The sequence below is a fragment of the Melopsittacus undulatus genome, chromosome 8 (genome assembly GCF_012275295.1).
Source record: "Melopsittacus undulatus isolate bMelUnd1 chromosome 8, bMelUnd1.mat.Z, whole genome shotgun sequence".
Classification (NCBI taxonomy): Eukaryota; Metazoa; Chordata; class Aves; order Psittaciformes; family Psittaculidae; genus Melopsittacus; species Melopsittacus undulatus.
Genome location: NC_047534.1, coordinates 13,813,113 through 13,829,609, shown reverse-complemented (window position 1 = coordinate 13,829,609; position 16,497 = coordinate 13,813,113). Strand labels below are relative to the sequence as shown.

Below are 16,497 nucleotides of genomic sequence, written 5' to 3'. Positions count from 1 at the left end.
CACTGAAACCTCAAAGCTGTTTCCCCTCAACAGAAAGACTAACTTTGTTCTTTTAGGTGGAAATTCAACTTGCTTCCCAAGCAGCCACAATGTGTACTCAGCTAAAAATACAAATATGAAAATATTTTTCAAATGTTAATTTAAGTAAACTCTGGTAAAATGGCTGAATTCTGTATTTAAAAGATCTACAGTATCCTTCTATTTGGATGAGTTTCTATTGACAATTCCAAAGACTTTCAGAAGTCCTGCACAAGTAAAAATCCTCCCTAACTGCACACACTATTTCACATCAGTTTAAGTTAGTTTCTTGCTACAGCCTTCAAAAAATAACTACTTAAATAAGCATCTACATTCAAAACCAGTTGTTTTCAGTTAACCTACCAAAGTCAGTAACAAAACAGACAAAGGAACAATAGTTTGGGATTCTCTGGATTAAAATAGTTTTGTATCTCTGAAGTTCAAATGAGGGTTCTGAGAGAGAAATTCAGTCTATCTAGGCAGTTACCTGCTACAATAATTTTTATTTTGACTATACTCAACAGGAAAAGGCCATAATCACCTAAGAACCTTTCATCTCATCAAAGAACATGAAGAAAGTATGTCTTCATAAATATAACCAGTTTATTAAATGAACTAAACCAAATGTAAAACAGATTTTCAAGAAGTCAACCAGATGCTTCTAATACAATGTATGCATTAGAAGTCACAAGTCACAGGCCAGAACAGCTTCATCACTGATAGTCAACCTAACGTTAAAGAATCCAGAAGCTGGCACAAGAGCTTCCCTGACAGTGTACATATGGCAAGCGATACAAACATAACAGTACACACAAGATTTATTAAAAGTACAAGCAGATCTTGTTTTTATTAACAACACAGGAGAGATGTGACCAATATGTTGTACTTGAATCCAAAAGCTAAGATACTGAAGGCCCCATTCGTATGGACAAGACATTGCTGGTCACGTCTTTCTCCCCAGCCTCACAAATATACACTGAGGGTAGAATTCCAAACATTGAAAGAGCGGTAGCGTATCACTTCATGAGGCACCCTCCCACCCTTACCCTGGGTGGGCACAGCTTAAAAGTTCCAGCAGGACAATATACCTCCGAGACCTCTGTGGAGTAGTTTTAGAGGCCCAAACAAAATGCATCTTGTGTCCTTTCAGTTCAGAGAGTAGCCCTGAACTAGAACGATTTAGATAGGACAAATTGAATATTAAGGACTAAGTTTCATAAAGAGATTGCTTAAAGAAAAGCCCATGAAAGACAGGTCTTTGCCCAGACCACTCTTTCACAAATGTCCATAAATACAAAATAATGTTGAACCTGGAAGAGACCAAAAGCAGTCTCCATGTTCAGAAAACTAAAAAGGAAAATGCATGACATCTGCAAATCAGCCACATGGGAAAGGTCAAATGCCTCTTTATGAGAATCTAAAGCTTATGTCATTGATTCCAAAGAGCAAATCACTGTGTCACTGCCACTGTTTGGCATCCGGCATGTACTTTGAAGATCAGTATCAAACAGTTTTGTGAAAGAAATTTCAAAGAAACCATATCCTAACTGCCAAACCCCAAACTTACTGAAGTAAAGCAAATCTGTGTAACAGCACTTTCTGAGAGCACAGTCCCACCAGGAAAATGCTTTTCTTTGGATGGAAATCCTTTTTAACAAAACATCACTAAAAACCTTTATCCTCAGATAAAGATCTTCTGTTTTCTCATGTCCCCATCATGTTAGCTGTTCAGCAATGATCTTCCACAATTCCTGTAGGAGTGGAAAAAACACATGCTGGTATTTTCTCAGGTCAGTAGATTCAACATGCCCACTTGAAGACAAGTTTTAAGACATACCTTCCATCTGTAGCTAATATCCATCTGTGGATGGATACCAAGTCTATGTGTATAATTCTAGAACAACCACCAAATTATCTTTGAGACAGAGCATCAGAATTGATTTTTTCCACTCTTGTACCAAGATTTTTTAGAATAAAAGATTAGTATTGAATTAAATAATTTGTTTTAAAATAATTTCATTGTTCTGCATGACCTTCTGCAGTATTCTGACTGATTATCTTGCTCTTTTGCCTAGCCTGTGTTGACAAATGCTTTTGATAAATGCTAGTAGAAATACAACTGAAAAAAAACTTAATTTAATGACGAATCACAGCCTCATAAATGCATTTATTTGTTCACCCCCCTGATTTCTCAATCTGTTGGACAACAAAGATGAAAAACAGACCATTTGAATAAATTAAGTAAAATAAATTACCATACACTTTGCTATACCAGTCATTAATCAGACTATCACATACTCTTCACCATGACATCTTGAATTGTGGCAATCTATTTCATGATAAATAAACTTAGGCATTTTAAATATGCATATGTTTCAAAGACCAGTAGCCTTCTGCAAAAAGGCTAGGGAATGAGTTTACACATTTAGGTATAATCCAGGTTACACTTATATACTTGTAAAACTTGCCTTCAAGTTTTGCATGCATGTTTTATGCCTGAAGGTATCAGCATTAAGTAAAATAAATCTGTCTCATGAAGTAACTGTGACCCCCATAATCTTACTACCTATACAAACTGCAGAAGATGGAGCAATAGTATACTGACTACGGGAAGTTTGTTTCTTGTAAGAGATGTGCAATCCAGTAAAAGATTTGCAAATTCTTTAAACAGATCTGTTAGATTATTCTAGAAATTAGCAAGTTTTAGCTAGCCTGCCCATAACATTCCCAAGAGCAGACAATTGGAAAAAAAATAAAGAGAACCCTATGTGCTTGGGAGGTAATTAGATAACTACAAATACTGTATCTGTCATGTTTCTGAGTAACAGAAGCTGACAGCTCATCAACTTCACAGATATCAGAACATTATTTTCTGAACTCTGAACTGGAAAAGGACTTACTAAAACTATGAAATGAAAGCTCTTTTACAAGCAAAGAAATGAGAAGATATTTTCTAGTCAATGGTGAAATTGTATTTTAAAAAGTAATGGAGACTGTTTCTTAACCTGTGAGGAAATTATTGCAACCTAAGTCACTGTGCTGCTGGTGACAGAAAAGGGGGTGTTACGTTAATCCACTATAATTATGTAAGCACAAACAAGAATAATTTTAAAACAACAAAAAGCTAACTAGAAATAAATGGAAAGGTAATGTTTATTCACCTGTTCTTACTTCATGTTAAGTAAATACCTGAAAACTAACTTGAGATGGTTAGCCCAACACACCACTTTATTTTAATGAATGTCACTTACCAACTGCTCTATTCGTTCATAAGCAAGAAACTGGCAGAAATCAAGCTTAACAGGCTCCACAACATATTTAATTTTTCTATCTTGGAGGCTCTCCAAATCATTCAGAGTATTTCTAAAATGACTGTAGGCTTCACACGTAACATCCATATGTCTTAAAGTGAAGTTCAGCCTGGCAAGAGAATATTTGATTTAAGATGTCTCTCCTATCCTGGCATCTTAAGTAGCTACGTAACTTCAAGTAATGGAAAATGTGGGTCTTCTCCATTTAATTAACTAACTTTGATAACCAAAAAAAGTAACTCCCCTGCTTTTCCTGAGAAGCTGGCAAGACTTATGTTAGCATCAATATGCAGTAACTCTTGGATGAATTTTTCTATTGATTTTAAGGTACTCTGCCACAAGAGAATCATAGCTTGGCTTCTTGGACAAACACTTGACAACAAATCTTATGAATAGATATTGCTTACTTATCTCCAGAGATTTAAACAAGTCTTTTTACGTGTTAGTTTATTAATGGATTGCAAGACATGATGACCTGCAGACATTCAACAATTCTCTGAAAGAAAACATAAAAATTGTTATAAACGTGCTCAAGCTGGGAAACATACACCCTAATTCTAAGCCACTTCATTCCACTCAAAAGTGACCTCAAAAACAGATAGCAAGTGTTGTCAGGCATTATAGAAACACCAGTAATGCCACCTATTTTTCCTTGTTTGCTCAGAGGTTGTCACATGCAAGACAAAGATAGGGCAAGAAAAATTGACCTCTTGTGGAAGTCAAATTCTGAACTGCTAAAAATTAAGAATGTATAAAACCAAATACCTGTCCTGAGCACATACTGCTGCCTGTAATCAACTAATATAGTGACAATCAGGAGTTGACCTTCAATCAATTCAAATGTTTCTTCCAAAAAGAAAGCACATAAAGTTTTCAGCGCTTTTTATTTTAATTTCTCCATGATACTTACCTCTTTTCTAAAGCTAGGTAAACTGTGCAAGAATTTCTCAAGTTGTGTGTGATTCTATACAGAGTTCTGAACAAGGCATCTGTAAGGTCATCATCATAGAACACTGCAAAAAAAGATTACGAGGATAAAATACATATGTTCACATGTGTTATTTACTTAAGTCTCAGGTATGAAACAACAATAAGTCTGTTGTGGTTTAAGCCCAGCCGGTAACTCAGAACCATGCAGACGCTTGCTCACTCCCTGCCATTCTTCCTTCCCCTGCTCCTGGAGGGATGGGGAGGAAAATCGAAAGAATATAACTCCCATGGGTTGAGATAAGAACAGCCCAGTAACTAAGGTATAACACAAACCACTGCTGCTTCTACAGATAATTATAACAATAAGGGAAATAACAAGGGAAGAGAATACAACCACTCAGCACCCACCGACCAATACCCAGCCTGACCTGAGCAGCGATCTGGGCCTTCTGGGTAACTCCCCCCAGTTTCTATACTGGGCATGATGTGCTGTGGTATGGAATACCTCTTTGGCTAGTTTGGGTCAGGTGTCCTGTCTGTGCTTCCTCACGGTTTCCTGTGCCCCTCCTCTCTGGCAAAGCATAAGACTGAAAAATCCTTGATTGGGGTAAACATTACTTAGCTACAACTAGAACATCGGTGTTATCAGTAATGTTTTCGGACTAAAGTTGAAAATGCAGCACTGCACTGGCTATTAGGAAGGAGAAAAATGACTATTACAGCTGAACTTAGGACAAAGCCTTAGTTTGATTATTCTGATTAAACAAGTCACTGTTTTAATTAAATCCAAAAGCACATTTGTAATGTCTACAACTGATCTTCTAATAGTATCCGCTGCTACTACTTATGTCAGACTTTCTTTAAGATTTCTCTCATCAATGGGAATCACTTTTGTCAGATAGCTTACTAAACATTAACAAGATTTCTCTGAGCCTGGAAACATTGCAAAGCCAAAAAACCCAGGACATCACAATGTATAGGGCTTCATTTCTTACAACAAAGGCAGTAACTAATATACCACTATAGCCTTATCTCCTTGGAAAGCAGTCTTGCAACACCTTTCAATACCATAACTAAAACCAGTGCTCCTTTATTTATATATCATAACAACAATGGTTTTCCTATAGAGACAAGCTAGCCTGCCATTTTTCAGTCTCTCCCTTCAGCAATAAAAAAGCAGAAAAAAAAAGACAACAGAGATAGCCAATGGCACAGACTCTATAGGCAAGTTCAGCACTGGAAACGCTTTTTCACATTACAGAATACCTATTTATCAGAGGCTATTAGATGCAAGACAAAGGTAGCATGACAAAACTCTTCGTCACTTGCTTGTGCTTATGTTGAGTAATTTATTTAGTCACAAATAATTACCATAGCAAAGGAAAGCAAAAGCTAATAGTTTTCAACATCTCATATTTCCGATTCAGAATGTAAATACAACTGTTTAAAAAAAAATAAGGTCAGGCAGGAACACTTAAGGCAACTCTTTGACAAATCAGGTAAGTATCTGACCTACTGGATTTAAAAGCAAACTAGGTATGTTTAAGTTATTACTCATAATGTTCAAGTGTTTTGACTTAAAGGCTTGCAGTTTATATTATCCTACCATCAGCTGCTATTATCACAGTACAGTGGTCATGCAGATCAGCAATCTCTTCTTCAGACCAGCTGTAAGGAGCTTCAGGATCTGTAACAAAGAACATAGCTTTGGTGTACATGATTAAACACCTAAAATGACTTACAGCTGGAAAAACAAAACTTCTTAACTCCTGTGATCATCTGTTACTCCATGAATGGAGCATGCCACTGAAGGTAAATCAAACCCTCCTTCTATTCACTCTTTGAACTTCCCTGCAGTCTTTTGCTTTCTCTGCAAGGCTGACTGGCAAGAGTACGGCTTTTTTCACATTATAATTTACAACCAATTACTACCCTGTAGAGAGATCACAGATTTAGCTAGATTAAAATAAATACTCCTTTAAATAAAAGAACAAATATATCTGTATAAGTTTTGATTAAGCTTTGTACTTCATCATGCTTTTTAAAATTTAGACTTTGTAAAATATAGACACTTTCTCTGAAAGCCAAAAAAACTCAAACCTTTTCAACTGGCAGTATTAAATATTTTTATTAATCAGAATTTTTTGAGGTCCAAGAGAGGCTTTTAAATGTCTAAAGGATGTTTCCACTTGCTTAAACAGTTGTTCTATTTTTTAAAAGCATTATATCAAATCCAGCTGATATAAAAATCTATAAAGTAGGTTTCATGTAACCTAGTGCTACAATTTTGTGTTGACCTTGTAATCACTAGAAAGACAGGTTTACTAATCTGATTTATTATCATTAATTGCACTTTAAATTTTACTTGTCAGTTGCCTTTATTTTGGTAAAACTAGCAGAATACACTCCCTTGGCTAACAGTTTATATATAACACATTCACCACTTCATTTGAATGAATATTTATACATCTTCAAGGCATACCTTCCCTGCCACCTTTTACAGTTCTGTATTCATGCAGTAACAAGCCACAAAATACCATCATATGAAAACCGGGATTACTGAACTCAAGTCCATGTCATCATGCCTGGATTCTGCTATCCCCAGAATAAAATAGACATCTTGTTTGCATCTTTGGATTCTGATCTCAGTAGAGATCAGCCACCACTTGTCAATTCTCAACCTACCAGTAAATCATTCCTTACTCATTCACATGACAATGATGCACCCAAAGACAACTGTGTACTTCCAATTACCTTCCAAGAGCGTATGTGCTGGAGGACTTCATAAATGGAATAATCTTTTCTTGACAGCTGTAAGGGAAAAAAAAACCCAAAACCCCTATCTGAAAGAACCCATTATAGCCACCTACCAGTGCAGAATTCATCTTTCAGCCAGTCCAGTTCTTTCACTCTAACTTCCCCTCCTGTGGATGAAGAAAGATCACATCAGTCACAAATGGCATTCAGACAGTACCTAGGCAAAAGCAAAGAGTCAAAACCTCTACTGAAACAACAGATAAAGATTTATCATGAGACAAGTAAAGTTGAACGTCAAATCATTTACTGTACAAAACCAGTTACTCACTCATACCAGAATAGAATGAACTTAAGGGTCAGAAAGACAACCTATGTTCTCTTTTACACATCTCATCTGCAAAGTACTTGTCCTTTCCAGAGCTTGACTTCTGTCATTTACACTGTTTATGTGACCCTTGACCCCTGGATATCTGTGATCCTCCCAAGTACCTCGGTGAAATTCATACTATGTGCAGGAGCTGCAGCTGGGCTTCAATAATGACCAGAGAAAGTATTTTGCTTTTCTCAAAAGGAAGCTGTTCCATTATGAACTACATATAGATATTTTGCATCTTCCTTTTTAAATGACTCACTGTGCTGTTTAATCCCAAAGTAGTTCATACATAGGCAACTGCACAAGCACTGAGTGCATAGCACTTACTTCCTGGCTCCATCAGGTGTTTGTTTAACATAACATTTTGCTCACACATGGCCAGAAGATCTTCACCAACATCTGAAAAAAAGTGATAACAGTCAAAAAAAAAAAAAGGAATATTTTGCATGGGCTGTGCATGCCCCTCACCCCTCAGACTAATACATTCTAAGTTTCTCTCAAGCTGACTAGATTAAGGAGAGTTCAGAATAACTCTATCCACTGATCATTGCTTCACTAGTATCTTTCTTGCCTCTACCTTTCAGTACTACCTCTGAGATACTCTTGAAGAAAAAATTTAAATCCCTATACTGCCTATTTTAACCTAGGCACACTATCTTGAGTTCACAGCAATGTATCTTGCTTTTAAACTCTTGCACTTGATAGTAGTACTGCTTTTTCAACCTGTTGGGAAAGTTCTTGTTATAAACAACACAACTTTATATATATTAATAAAAAGATGTTAAGTAAAACTGAACAGATGATGATGGGAATGCCAAGATGAAAGCACTGCTTCATGAATTTTCACAAAAATATTTAACTGAAATTGCCTTACCTGTGCAATAAACTCTCTTGGCAACTGTTCCCATAATAATGCTTGTAATTCCAGTGCCGCCTCCAAGCTCTAGCACTGTGCAACACCTGAACATGTCCCGTTTAAACAGAATGTAATCAGCAAGAAGAAAGGCTGCACGCCAGACCTGTGAATAAGATAAGCAGTGAAAATTGAGTAAATTGTGAAGCACAATCCATGAACAGCAAGATACTACAAGGCAGGATACATACTTGTTTACCGACGTCTTCTAAAGGAGTTGCCATAGTATGTTCTGTGAAAATGAAAGTAGAACAGCAATAATTACCTTAAAATGTTGTTCAAATCAAGTTCCATAGTAGCAAATTTGAAAATCATGTCGTGTTTTCCTTTCAAATATAGAACTATACACTCTTCATTATATATAATGATGCTAGACAATGCCCAAACCCCTACTCTAACTAAGCAGCATGAGATTTCCCATGGTATACCATTGCCCAAATAACTTCTGGACAAAAATGGTAAATTTAAAAAATATTTGCAATATCACAGTATTAAGTTTGGTTTATTATTTCATGTCATTTCATACCTGCTGTTCCAGTTCTAAAGAAAAACTATTTTCCTTTTGTTTTATACAAACATATTTATTCAATTTCTCCTTGACTATAAGCCTATTTACCTATTTTAACAACATCACTGCAAGTGCATTCTTCTTCATCTTCAAAAGCATCTTTCCCTTTCATCAGAATGACAGGATATACTCTATCCCTCAAAAGATCCTCTGCTTCTAAATCAGAGGCACTTCGAGGTCTTCTGACCACTTCCAAGTCTCCGTCCTCATCTAGCAGAGCTTCTATTCCTTCACTATTTATAAATTCTCTTTCATTTTTTAGATTATTCCTGTCCTTGTCACACAGTTCATCTCCACTCTGGTACTGGAGTTCTCTTTCTGTTGTAGTTTCTCTCACATGTTTCTCAGATGACAAATCTTCTATGTTCCAAAGGAGCTTGAAATACGACAGGAATACTGTAAAAACACAAGAGGGAGAAAAGAAGTTAAACATCAGGTAAGAACAGAATCTATGTGCAACTTTCATATGCATTAAAGTTTGGTTGCCTTTGACCTATTAAAAATCTAGCCTACAAAGAATTATACAGATAATTTGAAATAAAGTTTACTTTGCTACAAAGAAATATTTCAGTTATTAAGTTCTGACAGTAGAAATAGTGAAGCATTTTTACAGTCTACAGACTTAGCATCTACATAGTCACAATGTGCACTTTCATCTGATTCAATAGCACTTATTTTAACAATTGGCAGAAGGGACAGTTTCTTCCACCCTCCAACAGATTTTCTTTTGAGATGAGTTCAAACCAAGTTGAAAGAAGAATTAACACAAGTTAGAACTTGTTTCTTTTGGTTCAGTTGTAATTACTATCCTACCACAAACACACATGTTCTAGTAAAAAAAGCAAGTATTTTTTTTTTTTACTAAGTTTAGATTTCAAGCAACTTCAAGCCTTGAAATCGGCTTATTGTATAATGAGTATGAGGGGGCAGAAATAAGATCACAGGAGACAGCTTGCCAAAGACAGATATTTTTTTTCAGGGGGAGTCTTGAAACTTAATCTTTGAGATAAAAATAATAAGGCCACTGTTGTCTATAAACCAATTCACTACAAACCTTTTGCAACCATTATCCAGTGACATGAACATTTACTAAAACTTCTAAATTATCCACAATGGATCTTGCAATTTTAAATATAGGAATCTGTATTGTCTGAATACAACAGAGGAGGAAGACATTTGTCCTAATATCTCCAGTGGATGTCAACTCTACAGCAGTGCCTACGCGCTATGCTTACACAATGTGCTTGACTAAATGGGCCAGTCATGGAACACAGAATCATGGAATTTGATTCAACCGTGGTATAAAACCAGTGTTTGTAAGCATCTTAGGCTGGGTACTATTATTCCAAAATCACACGCAATGTGTTGAGACTTGAGAAAAAGCCAAGAATATGACTTGTAAAAAAGGCCAATACCAGCAGGATTCTAAGAATATCATAGAATTATGTTCATTCACATCAAAAGCGAAGAGATAAAGTGATTGCCACAACTGCTTTCAACAATTTCATTATTTATAGAGTTCTATTCCAGTTTCTTTACAAAGCTGGTCTACTATAAACCAAAAGTTGCTCTTCTCTAGAGAGACCACTGTCAGCTAGATCTAATAAAATCTTCACTACTTAGCATAAGAAATTTTTTAAGTCATCTACTGTTTGCATGACAACATCAAATTGACTTTTATTTAACAAATTAGAGGATACCATCAATGAATTAAATGTGTGGTTTTTTTTTCAAGTCCATTCTGAGGGGGGTTGGAACTAGATGATCTTGAGGTCCTTTCCAATCCTAACTATTCTATGATTCTATGATCCTCTGCATGTTCTATGGTATTTCAAAAGGTTTAAGTAAAACTGACCCAAAACAGCAGTGCCTAAATCCCCTTGAGGTTCCCTAAAAAACAGTAGTGACAGAAGTAGATTGTCATCATAAGTGTTAAGAGTAAAAGCTGTCCTACTACAATTGAATCCTTGTCTTAATAAAGGAATTTCCCAGACCATTTCATTCTGTTGAAAGGTTCTTTGCATCAAGCAAAATCACAGCAAACAAATGTCAAACAACACAAAGCCATGCCACGCCACAGCATTCATTCTGTGGTTTTGACCTGATCAGGGTCAGAATTATTACCCACTTGTCAAGCCCACTTTTATCATTTTTTACATTGTCATATACTAGAGCAGGTGCAAAAGTTATTATTTTTATGTCACAACTGAGTTTGAAAAAGCAATTAACACTTCTGTCACAGCAGGAACAGTGCTTTTCTACAGAACATTTTACCAGCAGCTTCAAGACCAGCTTTCTTGACAACTTTATAGAAACCTACAAGTGGGCAATCAGTCAAATTTGCCAGTTCAGTTCCACCTCAGCCTTAACTCTTCACATTATTGTCAGTTACAACCGTTGCTATTCCGAGCTTTCTTGTTGCCTTTTTTTTTTAAACAAAAAACTGAAACAAAGCCCAAACAAATCTGTTAGGTTCCTCTGGAATAGTTCATAAATCTTCACATGAAGATTTTATTAAAATTCGTAAATTAAGTTAAAAATAAAAATTATCAGGAATGAAGTTATGCTATTTAAAACATGACTTCTCACTTTTTATTTGTACACAAGAAACATGCCAACTTTTTAACATAAATCCCACAGTGCTATATTGAGATTATAGCTATATTGAGATTATAGCTATATAAACAAATAAGTAAATAAAATTAAACCTGCAAGCAAGTTAATTTGGTTACTTCTCAGAAAGTAATTTAAAATTTCTTTTTTAGGATGGGTTGTCTACAAATTCTACATTAATAGTTTTCATTTCTGTAGTTACCTTAATGAGGAGAACCCAGCTAGACCTCTCCCTAAAGACTGAGTAGGAAGTGATTCTGCTTCTAACTGGAATAAATGATGTAATGATTAATACCAACCATTCAAAAGAGAATTCAGACATTACAAAGATATGAACAGACTTCAAACGCAGCTCCGTAAGTCTAAACATACATTACCTGGTTGTCCCACTGCATTCAATCGTACCATGAGATGTCTTTTATTTGGACAGTGTAAGTGAACATCAGAAAGTACAGTGTCACTTTTAAATGTGGGGCTGTCCATCTCCTCTGCTACATCTAACATGATGTGCTGGTGAGAGGTACATCTACAGTACCCAAAGTCCCCTGTGGTGACACAAAGTGATTCAATACTCTTCTGTTAGCAGGCATCAAGTAAGTTTTGCTCAGCAAGATAACCTCAGGACAGTTTCTGAGAAGACCTCAGGGAAGATGTGATCATGCAAGCTCCACCACGCTCCAATAAGACAGCAAGTTGGGCATCAGGATATGCAACCTAAAACCAAACACAGCTTTTACTAACATCCTGACACTGAACACTGCTCCAGCAATATTTTAGAAGACAAAAAATCAGATTACACTGTCCAATAAAGTTGCAATGCTCCAATGCTATTACAATGGTCCAAAGGATCACCAGACACATAACTCCTAGTAATTCTGTGGCAGACACTGCCTAGTTTAGGAAGAGCTACTTATTAGTTTATCTTAAAAACAACTCCCTTGAAAAAACAGATATTGAATGCACAGACTTACAGTGCTAAGTCAAAGGTCTTCAAAGGAACATAAGACCTGCGTGCTCAACTTCACCATTTTAAGGGATCTTGTCCTTCATAGAAGTCTCCAAATTTCCCCAGAAATGGACACAAGTACTGAACACACTACCATGGGTTTATCATAGGTCCCTCAAGGAACTAACCTATGGTGAAAGGAGTATCTGTCTTTTCCTGCAGAAAATTCAGGTCATTTTATATGTGTCCACTAATTGGGCACTTAATGTCTCCCATCTTTGACATTCTTTATTCTTCCAGAAAACAACAAAAAGGAATCATCCTCATTACCCAATATTCAAGGCTGAATTGTCTCACTCTCCTCAGGCACAAACAAATACCTCTTATGAACAAAGAATAAAGAGGACATTTATTTCCTTATGCTCTAAAAAACTTGGCATTTTGTAAAGGGTACCTTAAATGCTGACAAACCATTGATCTGAAAACAGAATCTGTCTTTCAGAACTGTGATGACAAGCTTAGGTCACACACAGAAATCATCAAGCATTATACGAATGATTTAGCTAAAGTCATCCAGGTCTCACCAGCTATGAGCACCCCTAATACTCCTTATATAAAAATCATTGGTGCCAATGTCCTGTGTTGGCATTAGTATCTTGGAAGACTCAGCTAATTTTCTATTATCTGCTTGTGCTTGAGCAAGATTATATAAACAGGCATAAATAGGCATAAAATGCTTCAAGTTACACAGACTGCCTCCATAACTTCAGTAAGGGAGTTCTACTAACTTTTGTAACACCTAACCCAGACCCCCAACCTGCCCTTTGCCAGCGGAAACCTGTGCACAAGACACATCCGAGCCTGGTGCAGAGCAACGAGGCAGCGTCCTCACACCCTCCGTGCCGGCACGGCAAGGGCTCCTGCTCCCCGGGGCAGCAGGCCGCAACCTCTGGCCCCTCCCGGCCGTGCGGAGGAGCGGCTCCCTCGGCAAGGGGGGGGCTGCGGAGTGACCGGCTCCCGTCAGCCGGCCCCGCGGGGCGACCCCGCCTCTCTCGCCCGCGGCCGCAGCCGCAGCCACACACCGCCTCCCGCCGCCATTGCGCAGGGGACGGCTCCTTCCGGCGCACGGCTGACGCGGAGCTCGGCGGAAGGAGCCGCAGCCGGCGGGGGCCTCGGGGGCTGGCGTCGGCCGTCGTCCTGTGCCGCCAGGCTCGGGTACCTCCCGCGGGAGGCACCGCAGGGCCCGGGTCGCACGCCTGCCGCCGGTACCTGCCCTGCGCTGAGGCTGCCCGGTTTTCCAGCAGCCATCCACGGGGTCTCCTGCATGTACAAGTCACCCAGCACTAGCCCTTAGGAAAAGGCCACCTCGGGGGTCAGTAAATGAGACACCAGCAGTCAAATTTATTGTTGCCACTAAAGCCTTCACAGCAGTTACCTAAAGCTTGAGCCCACCTTTCCTACCCCCTTTCTGGTATGACTTGGTTTCAGCGTTACTTTCTCTCCATTGTGCAGTTCCATGCCAAACCTCCAAACAGCTTAAAAATCACAAAAATAGAAATATCTTTATGCTGACCAGTGGGCAATTTTTCGTTAGCCCAAACAACGCTAGAGCTCTACTACCATCGTTAGAGTAGATGAAGCAATGGCAATATCTGCTTGCTCATCTGGGAAATGGGGATTTCCACAGTTCTGTGTAGAATCACAGACACAGACGTGCTCCAAACTCCATCTGTATTCTGGTTCATGTTCTGCAAGTCCGCAAGGGCAGCTGAACACCAGAAGGATCCGGTTCAAAAGCTGCATTTACACGCTAATTACTTGTTATACAATACTAATGTCAATTGCTACAGATCGTTCTATTTTCTTGAGTGAATGCTTGTGGAGAAGGAAGAATAAAGAATTAATGTTCAGGGGGGAAAAACCCATTTGGAATGTAATACATTGTCTGTATTTATTTCTAGATGCCTGTTTCTCATCATCTGCATCCTTCTATAAAGGCTAAGAATTATGAACAGAATGAAGTAATCTTTCCCAGTTTTTACAGTCTGGCATGTTGAGTGGTAATGAAATGGAAAGCACACTGAGCCATTCAGATCTCTCATTGGAGTTTCTGTGGGGAATGTTGTTGGATGAACATCTGATGAAAATGCTTTGGAGATTTGTTTCCCTTTTATTTGGCTCCTGTGGAAGAGCAGAATATTGTTTTATTTCCCGTGGTGATATGCTGCCACATAAATTATTACTGCACTCTCTCTCTGCTGTCTTATTACCCACTGCTATAAAGTGCTAACAATATGCAGACAAAGCAGATTATATTTATCACAAAAGCTTACCAGTTTGGAACAAGATGCTTACTGGTATGTAGGGTAAGTATTATTAGAGGGGTAGCTAGAAGCCAGGTGTGTCACAACACTGCAGAGGGACTTCTCATCACAAGGTGCATTATACGAGAAATGGGGTTGCTACCATTTCTTTTCTAAAAAATGCAGCTACCTTGTTTCACAGACATATAATCATGAGGCAAAGCAAAACTATCTTGTGGCTGCAGAAGATCTCAATGGAGCCAGTATGTCTCTAGAGATTGTTATGTGGGTGATAGTAAAAGTTGCTTAGAGTCAACCTAGCCCAGGAGATGCAGTTTCTGTGCTGCACACAAGAGGGCTTTGAAAGAAAATTCCTAAAACCTGCCTCTTAAAAAGACTTCAGGATGCACCTCAGTTACATTTCATATGTTCCTCGCAGCCATGTGAGGAATTGGCTTAGAGAAAGTAGCCAAGAGCATCCCTTAGTTCCATCACACCAAGAATTAGGGAACTTAAAGAAATGGTTGTTTCCCATGTGAATTTTGCCCAATCCTGTCATGGCCCAATGGACATTGCTAGGATAATTCCTTTGGGTGCCTTCTAAAATGCCAGCACTGCTGCAAGAGGCACAGAGAAGAAAATTCTACAGACAATCCTGAAAAATAGGTATTTCAGGGAAAATCTGTTTCCTTAGGAATTAATAAGAGAATAGAGCTGATTCTAAGCAGACAGGAACAAACAGATACATTAATACACCACTACATATTTGATCTTGTATTGTGCGATAGCATATTCCTGACAACTCATGATATCTTTCCAGTACTGTCTCTTTGCTTGTCTTTTCTTTCATTGTATGTCTACCAGACAGAAGCACATTCTGTGCTTTCATTAGGTCAGGAAAACCAACAAAATAAAACAACAAAAATGAAGGCTGTCAGGAAGAAAAAAATGTATCAGCCCTCATCATTCCAATCCTACCATACTGGGACTGTTGAAAGGAGATGTGCTGAACTAGTCGTCACTTCATCTTGTTTGCTGGTATGCTGGCATGCACAGTACTTGGGGCAAGCTCCTTAAGCCATCAAGCAACAGGGACAAATGTCAAGCAACACTAAACAAAAGGACTGCTGGTCTAAATGATGGACGATGAAGATGATGAAGGTGAAGATGGATGAAGAATTTTGCTTTGCTCTCCAAGCATGTATGACACATCAGTGTTCTTCACCTGGTTGAAAATTCCTAAGTAACTGCTCGAAGTGGAAAAGTACATGAGAAGAATAGCTGAAAAATGATTAAAAAGGGCAACTACAGCTGTCAGCTTTTTTGCCTCCACATTTCCTGACTATCCATTTCTCCTTCCCAGGGGAAGCTAGCAATCATACTGCCTCACCAGCAAGAAAACTGAATTACAAAACACTAACATTAGCAGCACGGAGCTAAAATCCACAGTGATTTCTTTTTCATTAACTATTTTGTGATTGTTTATCAGATACATTCACGCTTTTTACTACAAGCATTTTACTCCACGGGCTTATTCAGAACCATACTTTGCATGCCTTAGACATCACCCCATCATGACTTCTTATGTCCAAAACAAGCTGATTTGCACAGGAGTTTTTCTGAGACACATATGTATGTAATGTCTCAGGTGATTTTCAGAACAATGTCAACTCGGTGACTATGATTGTAAGCATCAAAAATATCTCTCTTTAGTCAGGGGAAAAGGAGTGAAATTCAGGTAAATGAAAAGCCTTCCTTCACTCCC

General features: G+C 38.1%; 1 protein-coding gene across 4 annotated transcripts; it reads right to left on the bottom strand.

Annotated features, from left to right (window-relative positions):
- Positions 1–603: 603 nt before the first annotated feature.
- METTL22 (methyltransferase 22, Kin17 lysine) lies at positions 604–13,470 on the bottom strand. Of its 4 annotated transcripts, none has more exons than XM_034065700.1 (11): positions 13,247–13,470; positions 11,861–12,197; positions 8,919–9,266; positions 8,494–8,534; positions 8,264–8,408; positions 7,717–7,788; positions 7,130–7,183; positions 5,866–5,946; positions 4,240–4,342; positions 3,270–3,438; positions 604–1,769 (listed from the first exon to the last, which is right to left on the bottom strand). In XM_034065700.1, the coding sequence occupies exons 2-11, from the start codon at positions 11,985–11,987 to the stop codon at positions 1,734–1,736; spliced, it is 1,176 nt and encodes a 391-aa protein (XP_033921591.1). In that variant the 5' UTR covers positions 11,988–12,197; positions 13,247–13,470; the 3' UTR covers positions 604–1,733. The 4 variants fall into 4 exon arrangements, with proteins under 4 accessions (XP_033921591.1, XP_005150764.2, XP_030906294.2 ...); XM_005150707.3 differs by having other exon boundaries at positions 13,268–13,470; XM_031050434.2 differs by lacking the exon at positions 13,247–13,470 and adding an exon at positions 12,618–13,234.
- Positions 13,471–16,497: the final 3,027 nt, after the last annotated feature.